The sequence below is a fragment of the Pocillopora verrucosa genome, chromosome 7 (genome assembly GCF_036669915.1).
Source record: "Pocillopora verrucosa isolate sample1 chromosome 7, ASM3666991v2, whole genome shotgun sequence".
Taxonomy (NCBI): Eukaryota; Metazoa; Cnidaria; class Anthozoa; order Scleractinia; family Pocilloporidae; genus Pocillopora; species Pocillopora verrucosa.
The window spans coordinates 12,070,860-12,097,741 of record NC_089318.1 but is presented as its reverse complement, the minus strand read 5'-3'; the positions used below and the strand labels follow the sequence as shown (position 1 = coordinate 12,097,741).

The 26,882-nt window shown below is 37.9% G+C and overlaps 1 protein-coding gene and 1 pseudogene across 1 annotated transcript; both read right to left on the bottom strand.

Annotated features, from left to right (window-relative positions):
• Positions 1-11,027: 11,027 nt before the first annotated feature.
• LOC136282507 (nuclear apoptosis-inducing factor 1-like) lies at positions 11,028-24,667 on the bottom strand. Its single transcript, XM_066170148.1, has 2 exons — positions 24,280-24,667; positions 11,028-11,137 (listed from the first exon to the last, which is right to left on the bottom strand). Exons 1-2 carry the CDS (start codon positions 24,665-24,667, stop codon positions 11,028-11,030), a joined length of 498 nt encoding a protein of 165 aa, XP_066026245.1.
• Positions 24,668-25,767: 1,100 nt separating this feature from the next.
• LOC131775758 (uncharacterized) lies at positions 25,768-26,644 on the bottom strand (annotated as a pseudogene).
• Positions 26,645-26,882: the final 238 nt, after the last annotated feature.

Below are 26,882 nucleotides of genomic sequence, written 5' to 3'. Positions count from 1 at the left end.
ATAATTATTTAAGATAATTACAATCAGATTTGGACTGGCCCACAGTTAGCCAATACTAGTCGAGGCAGGCTAGCCCATTAAGAATTAATTACATACAATGGTAATTTGATAATAAATGAAAAAGAAAACTGAAGAAGGAACATGATATTCAAATGATATTCATGATATTCATTATGTTCAAAATTCTTGACGGAGAGTGAGAATCGGAATTTTTTTAGTTGCTCTACAATCTTGGACAAAAATGTTGTGACATTTTACCAAATCACCACTTTTTTAGGATACCAAAACTATTCTTTTCCACCTGCTCCCCCCAGTTCAATGTTTCAATGTTGGTATGTTGTCAAAACAAAGTTGGATGAATTGCAAACCCCATGAAACAACATTGAACAGGGGGGAGGGGGGAATGAATATTCTTTACCTGCTGGTAGGTCATTACATATGCAAAAAATGTGTGATATCCATTTGTCTCAACTGGTTTTGTCCAAGGTTGTAGCTTTCATACAATCACTCAGGTTTTGGAGCCTTCTCTCCTGATCTGACCTATTACAACCACAAGCAAGCTCATGATGGACTTAACATTGACCCCCAGTCCATGGACTTTACCCTATAGTAAATAGATAGTAAATTTTGCAGCTCAGTGAAGATATGTAAAATGGTCTATAATGGCCTAGCTCACCAAGAGTCTCTGACACTTACATGTAGTCGGTTTGAGCATCTGACCAGTAAGTGGGAGGTCATGTCTTCGAATCCTGTCAGGGTCTGCTGACTCTTCAACATAAAACGGTATCATCATTAACAATATTTAAGAGGCCTGGTCTTTGGCATTGGCTATGGCCCTGTTTAGGATAACCTGGGTGCTAACTGAAATTGATTAAACTGACCTGCATTACTAAATAAACTAAGTATGTATGTACATTTGCCAAAGGTCCAACTAAGATGAGATAGGGAGGACTTAGCATGAAATCCAGACTAGTCACCACAAAATGTTTGCCTCAGGGAATGAGGAAAGGTGCTCCATCATGTTGTTCAAATGCTATCTGGAGAAGTGGCTCAGTGAAATGAAGGAAAGTGGTCCATTTTACCTCACTGTTATCGACAAGCCAGTTTCAAGTTTTTGGTGCAAGGAAACCCCAGTGAAAAAGAATACCATAAACACAATCATGAAAAACATGAAAGTGAATTCACCACTGAAGGATCTGTGTCCCAAGAGGAATTTGACATACCAAAGTGAGTGAAAAACCATGGTCAAGAAGCTGAAAAGTTCTGGTATTCTAAAGTGCAAAATAAAGAATATCACAGGCCACGCATCTCCACAAGGGCTTGACGATTATGACTCAGGAGACAAACCAGAGCAGCAGATCATTTCATGAGCCATTGACAACACTGGTCCTGTTTCTTCAAGAAGCACCTTAAGTCAACTTTACACTGCAAATTCCACTGCATCTTTGTGTGCTCCCAGCCATGTTTACAATTTTAGTCACAGCAGTGTCACCTTGAACATCACCAGGAATGATGCCGTTCAGAAGAGCACAAGTGATGTAAGGCAAGGATACAAGCGGATCTTCATCACAGAATCAGATTCTGAGTGATCTGAAAGCATTTTGAATGCTTTAACTTTGTTTGAAAAAGCACTAACATTATATTTTCAAAGTTGAAAGTTTGTTAGCAGGCCTAAATTTTTCAATAGCCTGATGTGTTTGTGCAAAAATAAAATTTCATTAAGCACATTCACACAGTTGTGGTGATTGATTATTTGTCCACATTAAATGGCTTCCTGTGACTAATTGCTCAAGGGCGCATTCAGAAATTGAGTATTTTTCCCTCTTTTTCATTAACAAGTAATCACAATGGGTCCTTATAAAATTAAGGATTAATATCACTTGTGTATTAAGAAGTTGCTGAAATTGCCCAGGTCACAAAGCAACGACGGGAATTTCAGCAACTTCTGAGAATACATGTGATATTAATCCTTTGTTTTACTCAGCCCATGTAATTACCTATACAAATTACAAATAAAAGTTAATATATATGTAGGTATATGGTCTAACAATCTATGGATTGTTGAAAGCAAAACTGGTACTTGGAAAAAACTAGGGTGTAATCTTTCAGTCCTGCATCTAGTCAATGTATATTTGTTAGCACTTCTCGTTTGATAGTGATGCATACGCTTCCTCATTATTGGGAGATGTTTACTAAGAGGTCCTCCTCTTGAGATCTTTCCGAGAGTTTTAAAGGGGAACTCTGGTGCAAAAATGGGCTTTTTTCACATGAAAGTTCTAATATTTTCCTAGTGATTTCTTGTACTTTTAGGTAAAATTGTGTGAGAGACTTTAGAATTGCTATGTTGAAGAGAGCTTAAAATTGGATTAGAAATCCACCCTCTTGGACGATGATTGAATGTTCACAAACTGGTCAGCGGATGGTTGAATGACGTCAGAATGTTGAAGCTTCACTGGACAGCACGCTCCCAAGCACGTTCTTCTAGCTGTGTACTTTAAAGCAGTTTAACAGTAGCATCAATCCAGTGCCACATTATGTCTTCTCCATCTCCCGAATCTTGCTCGGCTTCCAGTGATTTTGAAGAAAATACAGTGGGAAGGTACGGGATACAGCCGTATCAATTCGAACAACAGGTCGAAACTGTTCCATCTGATGAAGCTCAAAGTGCTCAAAGCTTCTCGGGAGAATACAAGGATGTGGAAATCGAAGAGGAAGAGCAAAACCCACACTTGCAAAATTCAGACCAGCAGGTAATGGAGTCATGTATGTTTCTAGCTGACACAAGAGTTCTCATTAAAGTTTATGTGGCATCTCCTTTGTGTGTGAATGTTCAATTTAGAGTTTGTTGGGCCATCTGCCCTGTTATTTGAGTTGCTCGAGCAAGGTTAAGACTGCTTTAAATTATCACTTGATTTAATAAATGAAATCATCTAGAATGCATACCGTTGTGATTTATTTTTATGCAATGCTGTGTTTGGAAACAGAACTTGAAGGAGAATAAAATTATGTAAACACAGCTTTTCAAAATGATACCACCCTCTCCAATTTCAGACTTTCTGTGGCACTGTTTTTCTCCTTATAAGCTTACCCCTTTTTAAATGAGAATATTGTTTTTCCGGACAAGGCCGAAAATTTCTATTTTTCTGCTGATTTTTGGCTGGAAATATTCTTGCAAATATTCTTAGATTGAAGCACAAAATGTGATATTCTATTTTTACGATATTTTAGAATTTTATATCGGTTAAAAACAAATAAACTTAATTGTATGGTATTTACAAATTTTCAGCACAAAATTATGTTACTTTAAGAGGTTTATTCTTTAGAAGATGTATATTTATGTATTCTGATAAAAAAGAAAGAATGTATTTACAAAACTTTACCAATTGTAAGGGAGTTTATCTACCCTATTTTGTCACAAAATAGGCACACATGTGGCAATCGTCAGGTCTTAGGAATCAATTGTATCTGTGGCATCAATTCCTCATAATCCCTTTTGCTGTGCCTTGCCAGTTAATTTTTTCACCACCCACTTGGAAAGGTGCCAGACATCATATTGGTGATTTATTTGTTGACATTATTCATTCATGAAGCTAATAATGGACACATGTCTGTCAGTGGCTATACAGTTGATTTCAATGCTATTGCCCTCTTGGCTTTCCATGCTATCCTTGAAACCTTCGTCCTCCATGGTATTAGAGGAAGTGATCACAGAAACCTAGATGACACTGAATGCCACCACTTTACCAGTGCCATCATCCATAAGTGTGTAAGTGCCATACTTTGGATTAATAATTTGTTAAAACAAATACATAGAAATACAGTCCATTAATGAGCATGTTTATTTCTCTTTCATTTCTATCAGCAGAAACAATAACATTGAAGGAGCACATTTCATACCCCGTTTTACAATACAAATTATTTTTACCTCTATACCTTAGGAATAAGTGAATTTTTACATGTTCTAAAATACTAGGCAGGCTAGCTTCCCATAATAATTATACAAGATAGCTGAAGACAGTAGTATTGTAGTAGTGGTAAATTGCATAGCCATGGTTGCTTGACTTTATACTGAATGATTGAAAAAACTATTCACAAAGAAAAACGAGAAAAAAATGACACTAACTTCTTCATGGCTACAACATCAAAGAATATTTTCACTAAACAGCGTTGGCCTCTTTGCTGGCTGACAAAAGTAGAACTCTGATGGTACAGCATCCTCCTTCAATCTCCATTTGTTTTGTACTCCAGTGATCTGCGCACGTAAGTCGACTTCAAAACTTTCTGCTGAAAAGTGCTTGCGACAAACATAGAAGTTCTCAAGTGGAGGCATATTGGTCTTTCTTGTGCATTCAAGCCATGCTTGCTGCCGCTGAGTTAGTAACAACTGCCGTTAATTTTGGTGGAATAGTTAACACATCCAGGAACACAGCAGTTTACCATATTAAACTAGGATGTAAATGTTACTAGACGGTTGTTAGAAAATAAGCTCCTTGTAAATTTTAAAATAGTAAACGAAAGTACAAAGCGCCAAAGCGAAGGAGACATTGAAACTCCCGCTAAACTTTGATGATATGATGCCACAGGCAACTGCTGGTCAATACAATGTGGCTCAAAAAAGCGTCCAAGATCTATGGGTTCGTTTAGGAAATAAAGCTGCATTTCTTTGCACTTTTTAGTGTTAAGTTTCATCCAGTTGCTGGAGCTCTAATAGGCAACAGTATTGAGGCTGGTTTGGATGTTCAAGTTGCTGTTCCTAACAAGTCCTTTAGACTGGGATATATCATCTACGTACTTCCAAGTGCTGGATTCGGGATCAGGGATATTCAAGTTGTTAATCATCAGCAACAATATTGGTCCAGGTTTGTTCCCTGGGGAATGCCAGCTGTTATTGGGAGCCAGACAGAGGTCAAGCCAGCTAACTTAACACATTGTTGTTGGTTAGTCAGAAAGCTAATAATTCACAGTATTGAATATGTAGAGACACCTAAGTCAAGAAGCTTCTCTAATAGTTCATTGTACCCAATGTGATCAAAAGCTTTAGAGAAATCAAGAAAGCAAAGGCAGAGATGTCTTCCACATGAGTTGAGGTACGTAAGCCAGGTGTGAATCATGTCAAGTAAACAATACATTGTTGAGGTTCCTTTCAGACATCCAAACTGCTCTGGGTCAATTTTGTCCTTGACATCATCAATTAACCATTTGACTACAAAATCCTCAAGAACTTTGGACAGACAGAAAGTCCACAAGGTAGGTCTGAAGTCACTCTCATCAATAGGTGGCTGTATTTTTGGGATGGGTATTATATTAGATTCTTTCCAGACTACTAGTACAATACCAGATCGAAGTGATGTGTTAAAGATGGTGGTGATAGGTTCAGGCAGTTGGTATGTGAACTCTTTAACAATGTGACATGGTACATTGTCTGGACCATGGGCCATGGAAGGTTTGATGGCAGGCAGCTTCTTGCAAACTTCGTGGGGCTACACAGATAGGACCCCCGCCTCAGCAGGAAGGAAAGCTGGTGGTATATTACTGTTCAGTGGTGGGGTGTCTGCATTAACTGAAACATAGAACCTATTTAAACTATTAACAAGTTCTTGTTGGCACATGGTTTTGCTATTGTGTTCCAGTGAAAAAAAAGGAAGGCTTTGCAGGTCTGCCAGACATTTGATTGATAAATGTTCCACCAGTCATCTTTCTTTAGGTATTGTACTTTGTTCTTTTAGAAAGACCTTTTCCTCCTTGCTATTTCTTGTTGGACTTTGTATTTCGAGGGATTCCAGAGTGGGATGTTGCCATTGTGAAATGCTTTCTGTAGGTCTTTGATAATAAGCTTGAGTTCAGGTGTTATCCATGCAGTTTGATGGTCTTTACATGGAGGATTCAATTAATGGCATCTATCAACTGAGTAGTAAGCGAGGAGGCTAGATTATCAGTGGATAGACTGGGGCCAAGATAGGTGAACCATTCATGTGTGGTAACCCAGCTTCACAAAGGCATCGGTTCCAGATTGAGGGTAGTGGCACACCAGGCACTTAGGGGGGATTAACCAGTGGGGACTGCCTGTGCACTAGACTGGGTTGCCAAAATACGATGGTATGATCACTCAAACCTAGTGGGGCCTGAATAGTTGGGCTGCTATACAAGTTATGAATGTTTGTTGCTACAAGATCTAAGATAGCAGAGTTTCTAGTAGGTTGTTGAACTTGCTTTAAACTGTGATGGGAAACTAGGTCACTACAGAGAGAAGAACCAGACCATGATCAGGATGTTTGTTATGCAGACGATCAGTAGTATTAATTAAATAGTCATTCAGTTTTTTGTGACTTTCGGCAGATTGACCTGGAGGGTGATAAAAAACACAAATAGCTATGCCAGATAAAGGTCTAGGCTGGCATTTGGGGTGCAAAGTGAGCCACAAGCGTTCAAATTTCGGCTGTTCCAAGTCCAATCGCTGTCTACAAGGTATTATGTTGTTCAAATAAACCCAAATTCTGCCACCTCAGCCAGCTACTCGATCTTTGCCAAAGAGATCAAAAGCACTGATTGATAAAAAGCTGCTATCGATATCACTATGCAGCCACGACTCTGTGATAGCGACTAAGTTGACTAGATTCATTGCTAGTAATGCTGTTAAGGTTACTTCCCACCTTCAGAGGCCGAAAAACCGTTTTTTTTTTCTTTAACTAAATTGAAGTCAGACATTTTACATAACATCTGCAAAAAGAAAAATCTCAAAAAGCGTCTCACTTATTTAGAAAAACGTATTTTCAGATAAAAGTTAATTCAATCAGGAAGGTGTCATATTCTCGTAACTGAGCGAGTCCCTTGGGAGTAACTTTCGCGGCAATTTCAAGTTATTTGCGTATTTTGATTACATCGCGTAGTTACAAAATTCTCACATAGAAGCGCAGTTCACGTTGCGTTCATGGAAAAATCAAAAGCAGAAAAAAGTCCTTGGGCTAAGATAAACAAAAAAGGGGCCCAAAGAAGAAAGTAAGAGCACCATTCCTCCAAGAAAAGAAAAATATCCTCGCTGAAAGCAACAAAGGTTCTTTGTTTGACCAAGAGCTTCTGACAAGCTCAGCATCCGCTGAAGATCCACAACGTTCGAAAATCATTGGAGCAAGCAGCTTAAAAATCAAAGTCAGTGCAGATCGCAAACAAGATTGTTAGTCGGAATCTAACAGAACCAATGCAGAAAAAGAAGAAAGCGAAAGTAGCAGCTCCAAAAACTGGAGCATTGTTGATAGAGATGAGCTCAATAGACAGCTTGCTGGTCGAGTCACTCGCAGCTTTTGCCAAAGCGAAGGGGTAAAGTTTGAAGAAGTTGCAAGAACTGGACTGGGAGCGGAATGGATTTGCCATTGTAGTGCTCCTCACATGAGCTGGTGTCACCATTCCACACAACGCCGAAGACCTACAGGTTTTACGATGTAAACAGGGAACTGGTTCTTGGACTACAACTAACGAGTTGTGGCCACTCAGCTGCTTAAAGATTCCTAAGTGTTCTGAACCTACCTCTGCCAGTGAATAAAGATTAGTGGTCTAACCACACCAGGGCATTGGAGCAGATGGCAAATGAACTCCTTGACGAGGAACTGAAAAACACGGCCAATGAGGTAAAAAAAATCTTGCAGGGCGAGAGAGAAGACACAAACATCGCTGACATGAATGAAGATCAGATGGCTGACGTAGTTGTTGTAGATGGATCGTTTCTCGATGTGTTGTCGTCTAGCAACAAAAGCAACTCTTCGTCATTTATAACTTTCATATCATTTAACAAAAGCATTTCCCGAGCTTCTTTAAACAGACATTTCCAACAGCTTTTCCAGTTTTTCGTTTCAGTGCACTGAGCAATTCAACACTGTACGCATCCGTCGTGAAAAAGGAACACACGCTTAAGTAAAAAATTTTCGCGCCACAAACGCTGTTCTCGATCCATTCCTCTCACGGAATGGAGACCTCCATCGTGAAAAAATGTTCGTTGCTTAAGCTCTCTACTGTTTCCATAATCACAAAGGGAGTTTGCAGGTAATTGACTCCTCTATTGTTATTTATAGTGAAACTTGTCATTTACATCTTTTTCTTCAGTAGTGGACTTTTTGATACAGAAGCACACAGTATTCTGTGATCCTATTAATTGTAGCCAAAATGCAGTGGCTGTTGAACCCATAAAATTTTTTAATGGTCTGGAGACATCTACAGTGCCTGTTTTGGAAAACTTTAAAATGCAAGATAACATCTGTTCACCTTACATCTCTTACATGTACATTCCACTCTTTCATGATAGTCAACTCAACAGTTTATAGTAGGTTAAAATTATAGAAACCTTAACTGATAACATTTTCCCTGAATTATTTTTCTAAAGGGACTATCATACAATGGGCATTTAAATATGTTACTTTTGGATACTAATGTTGCAATGCTTTTCTTGTAGTCAATGGAAGCACGAGGATCATGTCTCTTGTTTGGAAGGTCGCTTGACTAACACAACTTGAGGTACATCCCTTTTGTGGGTGATGGGGACAGTAAAAGTTACTCAGAAGTATGTAAAATGGCCCATTATGGTCCAGCAGTTTTCATTCCCAAAGAAGACTGTATCACACATGTCACTGAACAAATGGGGACAGCATTGAGAAAGCTTATATTGACAGGCAAGGGTGAGCAAATATTTGATTCTTTCATATACCAATAAAAAATCCACTTCAGGAATCTGTGGTTAAGTTGATGCAGCCAATATTTGATCACCTTGGCTCCAAATAATTTCTTGTTGGGTGTGAGAGGTGCCTTGATCAAAATCAAAATGAATGCTTACACCATGTTATCTGGGGTATGACCCCAAAAGAACAATACACCTCCCAACAAGAGACAAGTCTAGCAGTGGCACTTGGTTTGCTAGTTTTTAATAATGGTATAAAGGACACTGTTTCTAAGTTATTGTCAGCTATAGATCTACCTGTAAACCCCAGTGTGTTAAGGGAACTGGAGATGATTGATACAAAGCGAATTAGAGAATCAGATTATAAGACAGACCCTTGCACCAAAAATCGCAGAAAGAAGCTGAAGAGGGATAAATGTAAATACCAAGATGCCTTTCAACATCAAGAAGGTGTCATGTACAGTTCTCAGGGATTCTACACAACTTAATGTTGACTTACAAACCGTGTTTTGAGACTGGCTTTTATGCCTTGTTTAGCATAACATTTCAGTGGCTTTGAATTTGCAGAAATTACATTCCAAATGTAAACACTAGGCTTTATACAATTTTATTTAGGACTTCATTTACCATAGTGTGGTGTTCATGACTTACATCACCAGAAGTGTAATCTAATACATGTGATTGCATTGAATAAAGTATCAGTCAAATCACCACATGCTCCGAGTAAGACGTACAACAATCCTAGTATACAATCCTACATTAGCGATGAGGATTCGAGGATTTTACGGAACCAATTCACAGCATTTCATTCGCCACTGCACCTTCTCACTACTGGCAAACGTTTTCTGGTTTCAACATGGCAGTATCCCTGCCAACATTCCCACCTCCTCCACCGTTGTCCGATGGAAAAAGTGGCTTTGGCTGTTTGAAAACATGATGATTGGGCTCAACATCAAAGACGATCTGAAGAGGAAACCAGTTCTGCTTCTTCACTATGCTGGTGAGGAGATTAACGACATTTTTGAAACTTTGCCAGACACCAGGGAGGAAAAAAATTATCAGGCAGCTATTGATGCTCTAAACACACATTTCGCCCCTTCGGCCAATTCGGAATTCTCGATTTACTGTTTTGGTCAAGCCAAACAGCAGCCGAATGAAACCCTCGACACGTTCCATACAAGGCTACAACAGCTGGCGATGCCGTGTAGCTTCACAGACAATGACAAAGAAGTCAAGACCCAAATCATCCAAGCATGCACTTCTCGCAAACTTTGCCGTAGTGCCCTACAACACTCTGAATGGTGGCTCTCGAATCTCCTGAGCTCAGGCAGAGCCATGGAACTGGCCAACAAACACACCGCAGACATCGAGCAGCCGCTCAAAGCGTTGTCAGTGAACCGTATGCACACAAAACAGTAAGTCATGAACACTACACATAGCAAGAGTTGTTTCATGAACAAATAAAAGTTTTGGGGTTTCAATCCAAAGTTGAGGGTTGGTTATATACAGGGAAATATCATTATTACTGATGTTTGAGGAACTACTCAAAAAAGATAACACACTAATATATTCCACGAGATTTGGTACTTTTTGTAATGAAATTGTGACACAAGGGACAGGACTTACAAGGTTCTTTTGTAATTAACTGGACAAAATCTGTACAAACAAAAATATTAACTGAGGAACTGCAATATACAAGGGTTTTTACGTGTCAATCTGCTTTTGGGAGAAAAAGTTATGTAATATTTCCAGTTGCAGCTATTAACAATATCATTACTTTCACCTAGTTCGTTGTGGAAATTGATGGAATGTCAAGTGCTGAGCAAAACTCCTGAAGTTCAACTTGAAAAGCATCCTGTAGTAGTAATAAAGAAATTTCACTTAATTATTGTGAGATCAACATAATTTAAGCAGAGGATTTTTATTTCTTAAAAAGCTCAAGAAAGTGTGTGTATTGACACAGACAGACAAACCTCTCTGATCTCTCCCTTCACGTCTCCTGGAGTGATGTTTCTTATGTATTTCAAAACAACTTTTGGAAATGAATAATCCACATCTTCTGGCCCAACTTCTTTTTTCTGAAGGAAAAAGTACAAAACAGTCACTTCTTTTACATTTCTGCATGCTTACTTTTCACAAAATCGGGAACCTGTGTAAAGCTAAAGCTCCGCAACAATCGATAAATGCTACAAGACACTTTGAAAAATGGCAGGAGAGCAAGGAATGTGCAGTTTGTGCTTTTTAAAAGCAAAATATACTTGTTTGACCTGCAGCAATTATTTTTGTATGGGGTGCTCAGTGTTAAAATGAAGAGCACACTCCTGGGTGGTAAGGGGGAAAATCTGTAGAATATTGTGAGGCATGCTTAAATGAAGCAATGAAAAGGCGTGATTCTAGTGAAGGCCAAGATGATGCTGTTGGCAATGGGTAATAAAGATGTTAGTTCAAACAAGCCACAATCGTCAACTGGTAGCACTGAAACAAAAAGAAAAAGGTATTTATTAAGTTAATATCTCAATAGTCGGTGGTTTGAATGGCATGATTCCAGCAAAATTGCCGTGAGAGGTGGAATTCATCAATGGGAGATTTCAACTTTGTTTAATTATTCTCAGTGTAAAAAGTGCTGATGATATCAATGAGCAGGATAGTGGCAAGGAGGATGATGATCATGAAGACAATTTGAGTTAGCTAATGTTTTCGAAAAAGTCAAAAGCAAAAAGGAAAACTGGTTGTCAACCTAAGTGGAATGATGATGATGTGGATGACATGGCTGATTTAGTTGTGAACAATGACTATTATAAAAGAAAACTGATATTCACAAACACCAAAAATCAAAGTAATAGTGAAATTTATGAGAATAAGAAAAGAATTGCAAGAAAGAGCAGCAAAGAGGAATTTACAATTGGTGTTGAGCATTGGCCAGATAAGAACTAAATTCAAAAATTGTGTAAGAGGCTGGAAAAATGCAGCAATGACAATCAAAACAGAAACAGAGATCAAGAGATTCCAATATAACTAGAGATATGGGAAATGGTTCCTGATCCTATTTGCTGTTGTAAAAACGAGAGAATCATGTCAACCAGAGCAAGCAATAGAACCATAACCATTACCATGTTCATCATTGTCTCAATTAGATAAGCCAAGTGATGAGGATCTTGAGAGCACTGGAAGTGCAGAGACTGAAATGTTTATTCCTATAAAAAGAGCAATAAAAGAAAAAAAAGAAATCACCAATTGATGCAGCCTTAGGGACATCTTAGATCTTGTGAAGGAGGTGGTAAGAAATTATTCCACCAGAGACCTAATAAATGTTATGAGGGAAGAGAGGGACAAAGCTCAAGATTATGAGCTGAGACTATTTCACCTTCCACAAAGCTCAAGGCCAAATGCAAGTAATGCATTCACAGATTATGACCAACAACAACAACTAGTGGTATGTAGTAGGTACAGAGTGGATCCAGTGGCAGTGAAACACCTGTTAGTGGAATGTATCAGTCATTGTACAGTCAGTGGAACTAAGGACTTGTAACTTGACTATATACTTTATCTGAGTTCATGCTTTATACTCCTACATTAACATAGTATTGCCAAAGTGACTGTTGTTTTTTTAATGAATGCATGATGGAACAGAATAAAAGATTCAAGGTATCAGGTTCAAGTTTTACTCATTAACATTAAGAGTGAATTTTCATAACTGAAATTCAAAATTTTCCAGTTCATGTTCATAAAAGTTAAAACAAAAAACAAAAAAAAGGGCATTACATCAGTTTAATGTCAACAGTTGAACATACAGTACATGTATTACAGTTTAATTTTTTGATCTGTTGAGTAGTTCTGCTGATATTATATGCTTTGAAAATAAAGGAAAACATAAAATGCCCAAGGGTAAAGATGTACAGTAATCAGTAGTGATTTCTATGTTAAAGTGCCCATGAAACGAAATTTTTTTGCATTTTCTGGTTGATAGTGGTATTTAAAAATTAGAAATAATTGACCTTAGGGCCGGGCGAGTTCTTCTTGTCCACTTTTTTGTGCATTGAAAGTACAATTTAGCAGCCAAAAAGTGTCCCCATAAAGCGCATGGCCAAAAAGATAATATTGCATTGCTGTGACATAGAAAACTGTGAGGATGTGTAGGCAACTATAGAGGATAGAGGAGAAATCCAGAGGAAAGGGCGAATGTATTGTGTGGCTGGAGCGCCAAAAGATGTTAGCAACAAGAATAATACACATATACCAAGTATTCGTACACACTCCTTTCCAAAGGATGTAGCTGTATGGCCAAAATGGATGCGTTTCGATCGTTGCCATCGAGGAGATTTTACTCTTCAATGTCATCGGCCTTATGATCCATATCGGCTGTGAAGATGGCTGTTGAGAAAAACATACCACTAGTAAAATCAGGGGAAGATAACCAATGAATTCAGCTAAAAACAATGCCAATAAAGGGGCCTGTTCCCACAGCAACATAATACTTTTCGGCTGGCATTTTGCAAGCAAAGAATGGTGAGCTCCTTATTGTTGTTTATTTCACGTGCTTGAGATGTACTTATATTCCTTGTCTTTCCCCGTGACTACATTTGTGCTTTTCTTATCACATGAAAATTGAACCAGTTGTAGTTTCCATCATGTTTTAATAACAGAACTACATCATTTATAATAAAGTTCAAGCCCTTTTCTAAGCTGACTGATATCCTGTTGCATGAACAGTGCAAAACCTCTGGCAGATGCTGGCATAAACACAACCTCAAAGCGGCCATGTATTCTCCTAACCTAGGTTTCTGAAAATCCATCCCAGGAGCCATCAATTCTCCCTGCTCTTAAGAAACTACAAGTAGCAACAGTAACAATGTCATTGTGATAATAGCACTGCAACAAGATAAATAAAGAAACACAAGTTTTATTGAATTAGATGGTAGCGAATCCAAGTGCTGTGTGAAAGTCGATACATTTGAAATATTAATTTACCCATTGGGTGAAATGGGTCATATGCCAATGTGGGAACTTGCCATCTGTTGTTAAAAGTGTACTGTGACACTTTGTTAGGGTTGCCTTGGTTGGAGCAAGGGCACTGTGGACTGTCACTTGTTTGAGACTACTCAAACTTTTCCAGTGTCCTTTCAACCAACAGTTTCTTGCAGGGAATGTCTCTCATTTTCACTGCTTCACCAGAGTTTTCTTTTGAACTTCTACACTGTCATTTACTGAAGCTTTCTAATTTCTTCACAATCCTTCTTTTCCTGGGTGCTTGGATCTACCGTCAGGTCAAGCTTCTTTGAAGTAGAATTACCTGGGCAATATAAATGTTATGCCAGCCAGGGTGACTGCCCGCATGTGTTCCATGCTGCTCTCACTTTTTCTAAGAAGCACTCTTTACTTTCCCTTTATCTGACCACACGCCCCCTCTGTCACCATGTGTGCTCTGCTAGGTCAGTAGACGAAGTACCTCTGCTGTTGGCTCAAGGTGTCATTGCTGTAAGGTTTCATCAACCATGGTTGTAGGGTAAATGCTGAGCACGAAATGGGGGGATATTTAGGCCAACATCAGTAGGTTCACAAAGGTCAGAAATGGCAAACTCCTTGTCTGCCATTACAACATCACCTTGGGAAAAAGGCAAGTTAAGCAACCCTGACCTAACTGTTAACTCCCTGTCTGAAATACTGCTAGCATAGAATTGGGAAATAAATGTCATGTGGCAACTGGGTGCAATACCAATCAGTCCTTTAAATGTTGTATGACTCTTGTATAAGGAATAAGTCTCACTGTGCAAAACTAAAGAGGTTGGGGTCTGACACTTGATCTCTGTTCCATCAATGATGACCCTTGTTTTGGGGTATTTATCCTTGAATGACTTGGGCATTGCCTTGTCTACTGTCTCTCTGTTCGGTTAGATGTTGAGGTAGCCAAATTTTAAGTACAAAAAATTGATCCAGGAAATGCAGATCCTGTTTATTGTGGAAACATGCACTCTGAGTCTGTGGGCCAAATCAAGTCCAAATAACCCAAGCCTCATTCTAACATGGACAACAAAGAACTCATTAGGATACTAAGTTCTCGATGCCTGCCAAGTTTATTTCCCTGTGACCCATCCACATTACTTGATGCTGAAAATTCTAAATCTTTTGTTGCGCTGTTAACATAAACAATATTCTCACCATTCTCACCAGGGTTTAAAAGATTGTAACAAGCCAAAAGGGTTTTATAATTTGGAAATCCAGTGTAAAAATTGATGTCTGAATCAGAGTCTTTAAATCTTATAATTTCAAACTGGCTTTCGAGAAGCTCGTCAACATTTTTCAAAGATGTATATTTCCTTGCTGTTGAGACTTTATTTGTTCTTCTAGCCTTGCAATGTGTGTGTGCAAATTGCTGATTTCATAAGAAGCAGGATGCTGAAGACCAGGGGAAGATCGAGGAATGGCATCATCTATTAAATATCACCACCTGTTGAGCTTTTGCGAAAATTAGTTAGCTCAAAGTGTAGCAAACAGATCTTAGTTACCTCTATGATCTGAAACGTTGGAGACATGTCCCATCAAATTGTTTTTTTTGCCAGGCCTACCTACCAAATGAAAACAGGGTGTAAGAACAACTGCAAAACAAAACATATTTGCAGCAACAGTAAGTGTATAATACAACAGGGATTAAAAAAAACACCTTAAGTCCTCCTGGATCTGTCATTGGAGGGCTGTGATGAGTGATCTTTCCTTTGTGCAGCCCTATCCACTCTTACAGCATAGCAGCACACAACAGTTATCAGACATGTTTTACCACTCAGAGAATGACTTGTTTTGGGACTGAAAGAAACTGTAATCCAATGAGTACTGACTGGCACCAAACACTTGAAAACAGATGCTGTCAGCCCTTAGCAATGGCATTGCTATCAAACAGCCTCACTTTGGAGTGATCATCATCACATTTGAGATTGGTGTATGCTATTAATTTTATGGCTAAATGTTTTCCTCTCAGTCTACAGGTTACCAAAAGATTTATTGCTTCAACACATTTTGATCGCTAGGTGGACCAAAAAGGTCTTTTTTAATCTTTACAATTTGTAAATTTAGAACAAACTTTTAAATTCAAAGCCAACTTTATAACTTTAATAATAATAATAATAATAATAATAATAATAACAATAATAACTTTATGATAATCATAATTTTGTCAACCATATATTTTATGCCTGGGTTGATATATTTTAAAAAGCTCAATTCAATCCCTGTGCATCTTTCTGAACATTGGGCTCTCCAGGTATGTCTACCAAAGATGTCTATTCAAAAATAAATTTCGTGTGAAATATTTTATGTTAAAACGTCTATTATAATGCATCATTTCACTTTTCAAATCCATTTGACATTGGACATAGGAAAGAAAAACTGTTGTAAACTGTAAATATTTAATGTTATATGATTTATAAGGAATAAAAATGGTAAATCAATAGTATATGTACAATAACTATGGTTATTTATAATGAGAACCCTTTTTGTATTCACCTGATTAAAATGAGGAAATTCCCCTTGGCTTAAGTGCTTTGCCAACTAACATTGAAAATTATTGCTTTTATCAGCTAAATACAACTAAACTTTAATCATGGCATTACATTATTGTATTGTTTTCTAAATAATTTAATAGAAAGTTTAAAATAGTACTGACAACAACTACCAGCCTTGTAATAATTATAAAAAAGTGTTACTAATACAACTTATTTAAGAGATAACTCATCATATGATAACTAGCTATTTATGAGAGAAATATCTAAATGCAGGTGCACATTGCCTATTTATAGTGCATGATGACAATATGTAAAGAATTTTAATGACTTTTTCTTACCATACAGATGAGCATCCCACAGTCATAGTCATTTCTTTGCTTGGGAATTTCCCTTTTAGAGAATTAATGAATATATTTAAGTTCATTGGTTTTGATTGCCATTAAATGCATCAACAGGTGTTTGATTAACAGGGTGCAAGCCTGGTTAGTAATTATCTCTCAGGGCTTTAAGAGGCTGTGACTGTAAATAACGAGAATCGTTGGCCAGGCTAAAAAAAATAAAAAATTCAGATAATTTGCCTGGAAAACCCTTTTAGGGAGATACATTCAAAAACATTATTTTTATTTTATTTTAAATATATTTTTTTAATACATCTCCCTAAAAGGGTTTTCCAGGCAAATTATCAGAATTTTCGATTTTTTTAGCCTGGCCAGTGATTCTCGATATTTACAGTCACAGCCTCTTAATTACCTGTAAGAATAATGTAACAAATTAAATAAATTTTTATAACTTAGGGATTTCATTTAGCCAACTTTCTCCTCAAAGGGGTCTACTTTAACATTTTCATGTTCCAGAAAGTTCCTATGTACAGAACAGATTGTACAGTAACATGTCATTCAATTCAGTATGTAACTCAATGCAATATTTGGATTGTGAAAGCAACAATGTCTTCTAAAATTACTTGATGTTCTTAAAGAACTTTATGGAAGGAGCACACTGTTCCATAGAATCCCAATGTGATATCACATTTCAAATGACATCCAGAACCTAAAAAAATCTCTTTATTTTTCAGAGTTTTACGGAAATTAAATTTCACTCAAGCGAAGGCTTGTCGTGACACTTTTCAAGACTTTAATTTCATACAAATTTGGAGGACAATTTACAAAAAACTACGGAACTCAGCAAAAAACAAATACCACAGCCATGTATATTAACTCTATCTTATCTATTGAGGTGACTTTCGTAAACATCACGTGTCAATCAAGGAAACAGGGAGACTTGAATGACACCTTATCGGTTCGCCTAAATCACACAAGCCAAAACCGATCAAATTCAAGGTAAATTTTTGAAAATTTTGGACGTGAATTTTGGACGTTCTTAACTGATCCAACTAACATAGCTAGGAAGTAGGTGCCATAGAAAAGGTAACTACAGAAAAAAACTTTGCGGCCCGACCTTTACGAGAACTTTATAACTCCGTGAACTTACCTAATTTTCGGCAATCTCCAAGTTTGGCCGCCATTTTGGCCGCCACACTATATGTGATATTGTATAACCTGAGAATATTGTCAAATAATGAACATACACTTCTCTAGGAATCAATTTTCGCGCAAAAAAACAGGACCATGTAAAAGCCTGAAACTTAGTTAGGTAACTTAGCAACGCTTTAGAGATGCACTCTTCTTTGATTGGCTAAAAAACATTATAGAGAGCCTGAGCCAAATCACACAGCAGACCACGATCAGTAAACAACATGGAAACGTTCGCTTTCGCATCAGCTGTGCGTGGATATCATGTTTATGAAGACGTATGGAAACCATCGATCGGGGAAAAGCTTGTTGCTAAACGAGCGTTTAACAACCCAATGGACAAACACACCGTGAAAGTAGTGAAGGACGACAAAACGGTCGTAGTGGGGAAATCAGTGTTGAAGTGATCGGTCGCAGACGACACTGTAAGCAGCTGTGCGGAGGAATGGAGATTCCATGCCAGTTAGAGTTTAACTGCTCAAACAAAGCACAGATGAAACGCTTGAAAGAACTACTGGCGAGCAAGATTCAGGTATAGAACCTGAAGATGCAAACAAACGGCTCCTTAAGGAGCCACCACTTCTACTGAAAGCAATGATCAACGACAGGTTTCAATATGTTTAATCTTTATTTACTGAAGGTTTTCAGCTCAATTTGTGACCCCTACAAGCCAGTTTACTCCCTTTGAGAGCAATGGTCTCGTGTATAAGCCGCACCCACGATTTTTTACTCAAAATTTTGGCAAAAAGGTGCGGCTTATACACAAGTTTTTACGGTATCTCCAATGGGCAACGTTACATGTTACATGTTACGTTACAACGTTACCGACGGTTCAACTAGCCGACGCAAACTCACTGACGTATAAAATCGAGTAGAAACATTGGCAAGTTGGTCTTCAATCCAATACAACTTATTGGAAGTTAAACACATAGAAAAGTAAAAGATCTTTAGGAAAAAAACAATTTTTTTCTTCCAACAAAGTTTATAAGGATCTCATGGCAAATAAAGCCAGGTAAACATCGTCAATGACAGAGAAAGCTTCAGATGTGGACGAGATGTGTGACAACAACACTGTAAAGACTCATCATGTCAATTGGTCAGATTTTTTTAAGAAACTTGGCTTTCTGGACAAGATATTCAGTTTAAAAAAAGATTATTTTTATTTCCAACAAAGTTTATAAGGATCTCAAGGCGAATAAAGCAAGGTGAACATCGCCAATGACCAAAAAAATTTTTTGACGCGAATGAGTTATTGTGTAACAACAACACGGTAAAGACTCATCAAGTCAATCGTTCAGATTTCAAACGAAGACTTGGCTTTGTAGAGAATATCTTTCGTAAAAAACAATTATTTTTATTTCCAATAAAGTTTGTAAGGATGTCAAGGCGAATAAAGAAAGGTGAACATTGCCAATGACTATTAAAGCTTCAGACACGAATGAGTTCATGTGTGACGACCATAGCAACCACACGGAACCACATATTTTTTAACTTTAAAGAATGATTTATTCATGACCGAGAACATTTCATTTATGATAAAATTTGATATGTAAGTCGTGCTATTTTCCTGCTCTTGGAGATCCGTTTAATCTCAACATCGATTTCAATAATTGAGCTCCTGTTTTTTTTAACCATTCTCATATTTCTCCAAAAATCCAAACACCTTACTCTGCAATGGCCTATTAGCCCTTCTTTTGATTCTGGTCAGCATCTGGTTAGATACTAATCGTATTTGTATTGTAAAAGCATTTAGAAAATGTTTGCTGTTCACCGGCATAGCCCTGTATTAATACGGACCAAACGTAAACTCCTTCAAAAGCGAGCTACTGAAGCATGAATCTAGAATGACGGTGGCTGTCACACAATAACTCAGTCGCATTTAAAGCTTTTTTGGTCATTGGCAATGTTCGCCTCACTTTACTGCCTTGACATCCTTATAAACTTTGTTGGAAATAAAAAGAATTGTTTTTAACGAAAGATCTCACCTAAAAAGCCAAGTTTTCTTAAAAAAAAATCTGACCAATTGACATGATGAGTCTTTCCAGTGTTGTTGTCACACAATATCTTGTTCGCGTCTGTCTGTCAGAAGCTTTTATAGTCATTTGCGATGTTTAGCTTGCTTTATTTGCAATGAGATCCTTATAAACTTTGTTGGAAATAAAAAGAATTGTTTTTTTACTGAATATTTTGTCCAGAAAGCCAAGTTTTCTTAAAAAAAACCTGACCGATTGAAATGATGAAACTTTACAGCGTTGTTTTTTACACAATAACTCGTTTGCCTCTAAAGCTTTCCTAGTCATTGGCGATATTTACCTCACGTTATTCGCAATGAGATCCTTGTATGAGAACTTTGTTGGAAGAAAAAAATTGATTTTTCCTTAAGATCTTTTACTTTTCTATATGTTTAACTTTGGATAAGTTCAATACTGGATTGAAGACCAACTCGCCGACATTTCTACTTGATTTTATACATCGACGAGTTGGCGTTGGCATTGGCATTGGCATTGGCAAGTTGACCCATCAGGGACTTGACCGTATACCATCAGGCTAATGTAAACACCATCGCTGTGAAAAGTAAAAAAATGATAAAAAAAAAAAAGCACATAGTCTTTTCTTGCCAATGAAGTATCACCGTTGTTTTTTCTAAGTACTTGGTCAACTTTTGGAGTGGTAACTGAAAGCTATGGCTGCCTAATTGTCTTGTTCGTTCTCTTCGCATTCCAATGGCACTTGTGATTTTTCAGCGAGATTTCCAGGGAAGAATGAATTCTTGAAGGTTGCCCAAACATCTGTTAGGTCGGATAAAAGACCTCATTTTAGCTAGAGTGGGATTCTTTGATGAGATGGGGGAACAATATGACAGTGTGTCCAAAGCATTGCGCTGCGCTAGGAACCTGGCGGAGACTAAGTCCCAAATGTTACCATCCTCTGCATGGCAACAACCGATGAAAACCAGAAAGAGGAGCAAGCCTACAGAAGTGTAAAGAGATTATAGAGAAATGGAGAGTTCTTGTTCCCGTCAGTGCTGGTATGGTTTTGTTTTCATTTTTTTGCTGTTTGGAATCATATCTCTTGTAGAACCAGATAGACGCCAGTGGTATTCCTTGTTCTTCTGCCAGAGAATAAATACTTAATAAATGAAATTACTTTAACTGGATAGGGAATTAACAGAATTTGAAAGTAGTTAATTTCGCGGGTCAATATGACAATAACTGCTCACTTCTTGTGACAGAAAAAGCTTCAGTAGTAAACTGAAAAAAACTCTTTTTGACCATTTACTTTGCACACAAGGTAAAAGGTAGTCAATAGCTTTCGACTTTAAAACAGGTTCAAGTTCAAGTTGGCTGTATGAACTTGCTTTTTTGGTCTTAAGGGAGCTACATCACGATATTTTGAGTCATTTTACAGTCGTAAAGAGCTGCCTTTAGATAGAATGAAACCTTGAAATGATCGTTTTATAGGGCAGAAAAACAGTTCTTACAAGGATCTTAAGAATGTAATAGCAGACCTTCAGTTGGCATTTGACTCACAAGAAGTCAATTTCAGGTGATTGTACGTGTTTACAGTTGATACCATCTGGTTTCCTTACAACCTTTGTTTTGTTCTCGAATGACATGGAAAGAGTATGTAACTGAAGTCCACAATATGTAACTAGCAGTCGAAGATGACGTGAAAAATAGCTGTCAATCTCACTGTCATATGACAAAGGCTGGAACGCTTTTTTTTTCATCTTAAACTTTTATGAAATGCTTGAGAACTTAACCCTCTTTAAGGTTGTATTTACCAGCTTGTTTTCAACTGGAACCATGAAAAGAATTTACCAACAATATGCAAGTTTTCAAATCTCAAAACAAAGCATATTATCTAAGTCATATTGTTATATGTCTTTTAGCAGTAAAGACCAGCTGGAAGAGTTACAGTACAATGTGGATAATGCAATTCCTGATGTAAGAGACAGAAAATAAACGTTATATGGTGTGGTCTTCGGTGACCGCACGCAAAATATCGCAGGCGTTCTTTCCCACGAAAAGCACATGTTTTGTTACGGAGTTATACTGTCGTTTCGTTAGGACAAGTTTTCCTTTCTATTTAGAAGGCACAATAACTTGTAAGTATGTAGTATTTCGGTTATTCGGTCAATATCATCTTTGTAATAGTCGCGTTGTTGTTATTTCAGCGAATCTCTCTCTTTCACATGCAATTTGTGAATGGAATGAATACAAGTTATGTGCAGATTAGAAACGAACTAGCAAGTGAACAACTGATTAAAGTACAGTTTCAAGTAGCTATGAGTGGACGCTACACCTGATATTGATGGATGGAAAGCGCATATCCTCAGGGCGGCTCACCAGGACACTGCAAAAAGTGCGGTTATTGAGAACCCGGCCAATGACCAAGTACTTATCATTATGGACTGAGCTATGAAATAATTTCTCCCAATCAGTTACCGGGAAACACAAAAAGATTGGTTTGGGAAGAAGGGAAAGTCATGGCATGTTTCTGTTACTGTCAAAAAGGGGGATGACGGAGAAAGGTGCATCTGGGTGTAATGTAACTAAGGTCAACGTCTAGAAAAAAGAAAACCTACAACTGATTTATAATTAGTGTTACACCAGTGTAACAGAAGGAGTGATAAACTAATCTAGTAGTCCTTAGACTAACTTAGATCAATGCAATGAAGTGAAAGCGATGCTGCAACCAAGATATCTGCAAACATTATATCTGTGAAGAAGACATAGGCCAGAAAAAGTTGATTTACACATTTTATGCAATTTCTGGGAGTAAAAATGTTGGTAAACCGGAAATGCAAGAACATGCTTTAAACAAATTCCCTATTGCGTAGGCGTTTCATAATATAGAGCTTTACCTCAACATTGGCTGTAAGCCTAATGCTGACAATACTAATTACTGCAATTTCCGGTCGTTAACCCGCAAGGCCAATTACCCGCACCGGCCGATTATTGCATACGGCGAATAAAAAAGTCAACAGATTACCCGCACTGGTGGATAACCACCATAACGCGTTATTCAACTTTTTGGTGGCGAAACATGACATTAAGGTGATACATGACAGTCTTTTAAAAGTTGTCTGATCCAACTTTCGAAAACTTGAAAGTGTCTTTGTCGAGTTTAAACGTCAAAGAAATTCAGACACATGCACAATTCTGTGTTTTCACGCGTGCCGATAGCAATTTGTTCGTCGCGCAACTAATTATGCGTGAAATAAACTCGAGTCGGCATCATGTATTCGTGCCGCTTTGCGGCACTCTTAATACAATAAAATTCATTTGAGAAGTGGAAACGCATGGTGGTGATAATTTCTTTCAATTCAACTACCTAGATTTTAAAATTGTCACATAACCCGCACCTCCCTATTGCCCGCAGTGGCGCGCGTTAAATGCAAAATCAACAGATTACCCGCGGGTAAACGACCGGAAATTACGGTAGGTAATACAATCCCGTTTTTTCTCTAGACAAGAAGCTATATCCACCTTTTCAACAAATGCACCCAAAACTGGTTTGCAGTGGCATCAATCCTGGAAAGTATGCTTGTGGTAAGGGACAGGGAGTTACAAGTTGCCGGCAGGCTTAAAGGGCATGTAAACCAAAAAAACATTCATTTTCTTTCCACATAGATGTTTAGTAAATATATCAAGTACACCAAAGGTACCATTCGTTTTTTCTCAAAAGTCCATTTTCACTTTGTAAAAGCTCTTCCAAATTCGAAACATTCGCCATCTTGAATGGCGCCATCTTTCCTGTGACGTCACGGGTGGACCCTCCAAAGTCTCGTTTTATAATCGCGTGAGGAACGAAGGAGTCTTTTCTACAGCCGTTGTTTGCCAGTCTCGTCATGATTTTTTTACTTACATTTTGCTTCAATATATTCAATTTTTTCGTAATGGTAAAGCGTTGTGTCGTCCAATTTTGTACTGATTCAAACAAAACTGGGCATACAATGCAAATATTTCCAAATGACGCAACTTTGAAGCGACAAATTTCGTCGAGCCGTTCGAACATTCTGGGCCCGGTTGTTCAAAACCGCGATTAGCGCTAATCCACGATTAAATAGGCTAATCGCCGATTAAATTTAAGTCGCCGATTAGTTTCTGTTGTTCAAAGCCCGATTATTCCTAACCTTCGATCAAACCAAGGGTTAAATCTAACCCTGCTCGCTAGGTGGATTAAATCCTTAATCGGCAGATTAAAAAATAAAAATCACAACATGGCTGACTTGTTGTATGGTTGTGTTGGTGTTGATGGGCGAAGAAAAAGGAAGCAAAGAGAGTTTAGGAGCATCGGTTTCACGATAGATGGATATACAGACGAAGAATTAAGAGCAAGGTATCGCTTTGGAAAGGAGTCTATAGAGTATATTATATTTGAAGCCGAGAAGAGAAGAGTGGGCCGAGGCAGACTTTTCGGCGTGTTTTTTTGTTTACATGGGAGTACATGTAAAAGAAAATAAGAAAGAAACAAAAGTCTAAAGTCCGTTAATTTTCATTTTGCTTTGTGTTTGTTAGCGAAGTATACATTTTATGCAAGGTATGGACATTGAGAGGTATTACAATAATGTTTCCATTTATAAACTTACCTGTTTCAAACCCCTGTAACCCAGTAAATGACGGTGTGTCACTGAACATGTTTATTATTTTTAAACTGGCTTCTGATGGGTTCGGGGGAGCAGGGCCACCACCTGTCTTCTTCTGTTCACTTTTAAAGGAACTGAATTCTCTTTTTGCGTGACTCTGGAGGTTTTTCCACTTGTCTCGTACTTCCTGCGTTGATCTTGCTGTCACACCAACGGCGTTTACCGCCTCCGAGATTTCTTCCCAAATCTTGTTTTTTTTTTTGCATTTGATATATCTGTTGGTAAATTTACTTTGAAGAATGTCCATATTTTCTTCAAATTTTTCCGTTAAAACGGAAATTTCAGCGGGTGAAAAGTTTGCTTTCCGCACTTTCTTCGCTGGAGAAGCCATATTGACAAAAATAAATTTCCGGCAATTTTATGACGTAAACTGGCACAAAATAAATTATAATTAATTAATATAATTCATTTTATGCTTAATCGCGGATTAGTAAATCGACCGAGTAATCTCCCTTTGAACAACCGTTTTTTAACCAACGATTAACTAACCCACGATTAAGAAATTTAATCGCCGATTAGGCCTAATCGGTGATTAGTTTAATCGCGGTTTTGAACAACCGGGCCCTGTTGTTTGTAGCAGTCAATTTTCTTCCTGGTGCTGTACCGACCATTCAGGCCTTACTAGAAGCAAATTATTCGGAAGTATAAAAACGACCCATACAGTCGGTAGACGACGAGGATTCGGAAGTGGCCGACTGAACTGAGAAAGTTGAGCTCTTCAAAATTTAGAGGTCAATGGAGACAGTACAAAATCGATTTACATGAAAACATTTCGTTAATTAAACAATGATAGCTTTATTGGTTCTCTAAAAACATCTATTTTCTCATCTAATGAAAGATTATGGGGAAGCCAGTTGTTCGGGAGCCAGTGCTGAGCCCATAAAAGACACTGACCCTTCTGATCCTTTGCCTGAATTCGAAACACGTATCAAAGAAAGAGAATTCGTTGATGTCAGTGTGTAATAACGTGATCTGGAATTTTATTGGTTCGATGCAAAGAATTCTACACAGGATCCCATAATCAACCCTTATGTTCTATAAGAAAATCTATGCCAGCCCCACTTGGTGCTTCCCTTTGAGAAACCCTGCAGAGAAACAGCAGAAGAATTTGTGTCACGATTTTCACAGCAGTGAAAATACATTCAAAGGTCAGTAGGACAATATTCATCATTTTGAGTACAACTTAAAAGATCCTGATTCCAGCTTGCAAAACTATCTTTTCAGTATTTCAAATCGAAGCAAACACAAACAGGGTTGGATAATTATGAAGGCCACACAAGGAAATGTATATGGTACAACTTGTTTATCGATGGAAATGCTTCGGAGATGAAGGAAAGCAATAAATAAATATCTCATAAAGAACGGGCACAACCTCCAGTGCTGTAAATAATAAATAACTAAGGTCTGCATTAACATATACCTTTGTTTCTCTCAAAGGTTTGGCGGTTTTAATCCAGTGTAAGGCGATCCAAAATCCGCTGGAAAAACGTTTCGGATATTGTTTACCACACAAGATGGCACAGCGACCCTGAAGTGTTTGCCGAGATATTCCCAACACCAACGAACAAGCTATCTATAGGCAATTTAGCGAAATTTCCTGCCAGGAAAGAAGCGAAAAACAACTAGCTCTAGTACTGTATTATTAAATCAATGGCAGAAACAACCCAAGCAAATCGATCTCAAAATGTAACAAAACAGATGAAACAGAAAACATTTAGCTTACTCGTTTCCGGTGTGATTATCTGTGCTTTGCTGCTGCCTGTAAGCGTAATTGGCTGTCTCCAGCACCCAGAAATCAAGGCAAATTGACTGAAAACCTGGATGCTCAGTGATACAACTTATCTGGATTTCAGGTCCTTGCTACTCTACTTTTTGCCACAATTGCCCGATTTCCGTACAACAAACACTTTCATGAGTTGTCGGCATTGGTTGACAAGTTCCACACTCGCACCTTTGATAATTTTATATAAAACACTCTCAGAAGCTCAAGTTTAAAAAATTTCTGTTGCATTCTTTTAGATTGTACCCTTGCTTTATTGGATTTTCATGTCAAATACAAATAAATCACACAGTAAATTAAATACCAGTCTGAGTTTCCGAGGAGGTTGCATGGCTGTCGACATGTTCTGTCTTCGTGTGGATCGCTTCAGTGAACACTAAGCGGCTCATATTGTTGGGGACGTGTCCCAGACTCTTCTGAAGATTCCGGATTATCCCCATCGCTGTCATATACTAAGCTTAACGCATTCCAGTCGCTATCTTCTGAAAAAACATCTTCCAAACTACCGCTACTTACACGAACTCCCATACCAGTTCTACTGGGGAATATGTGTTGCGCAACATTTTAGTTCCACCGTTTACGTCAGGACTTCTTGCTATTGTTTTTACCGGAAATGGAATTTCAGTTGAAAATGCCGATTTTCTCCTAAAATAAGTCGAATTGGACAAAACGAATTTCAAATTCGTCTTCTACGCCACTTTTTACATAGTATAAGAAAAACATGTATTTTTGGGTTTACATGCCCTTTAAATATTTTCTCTCAGTC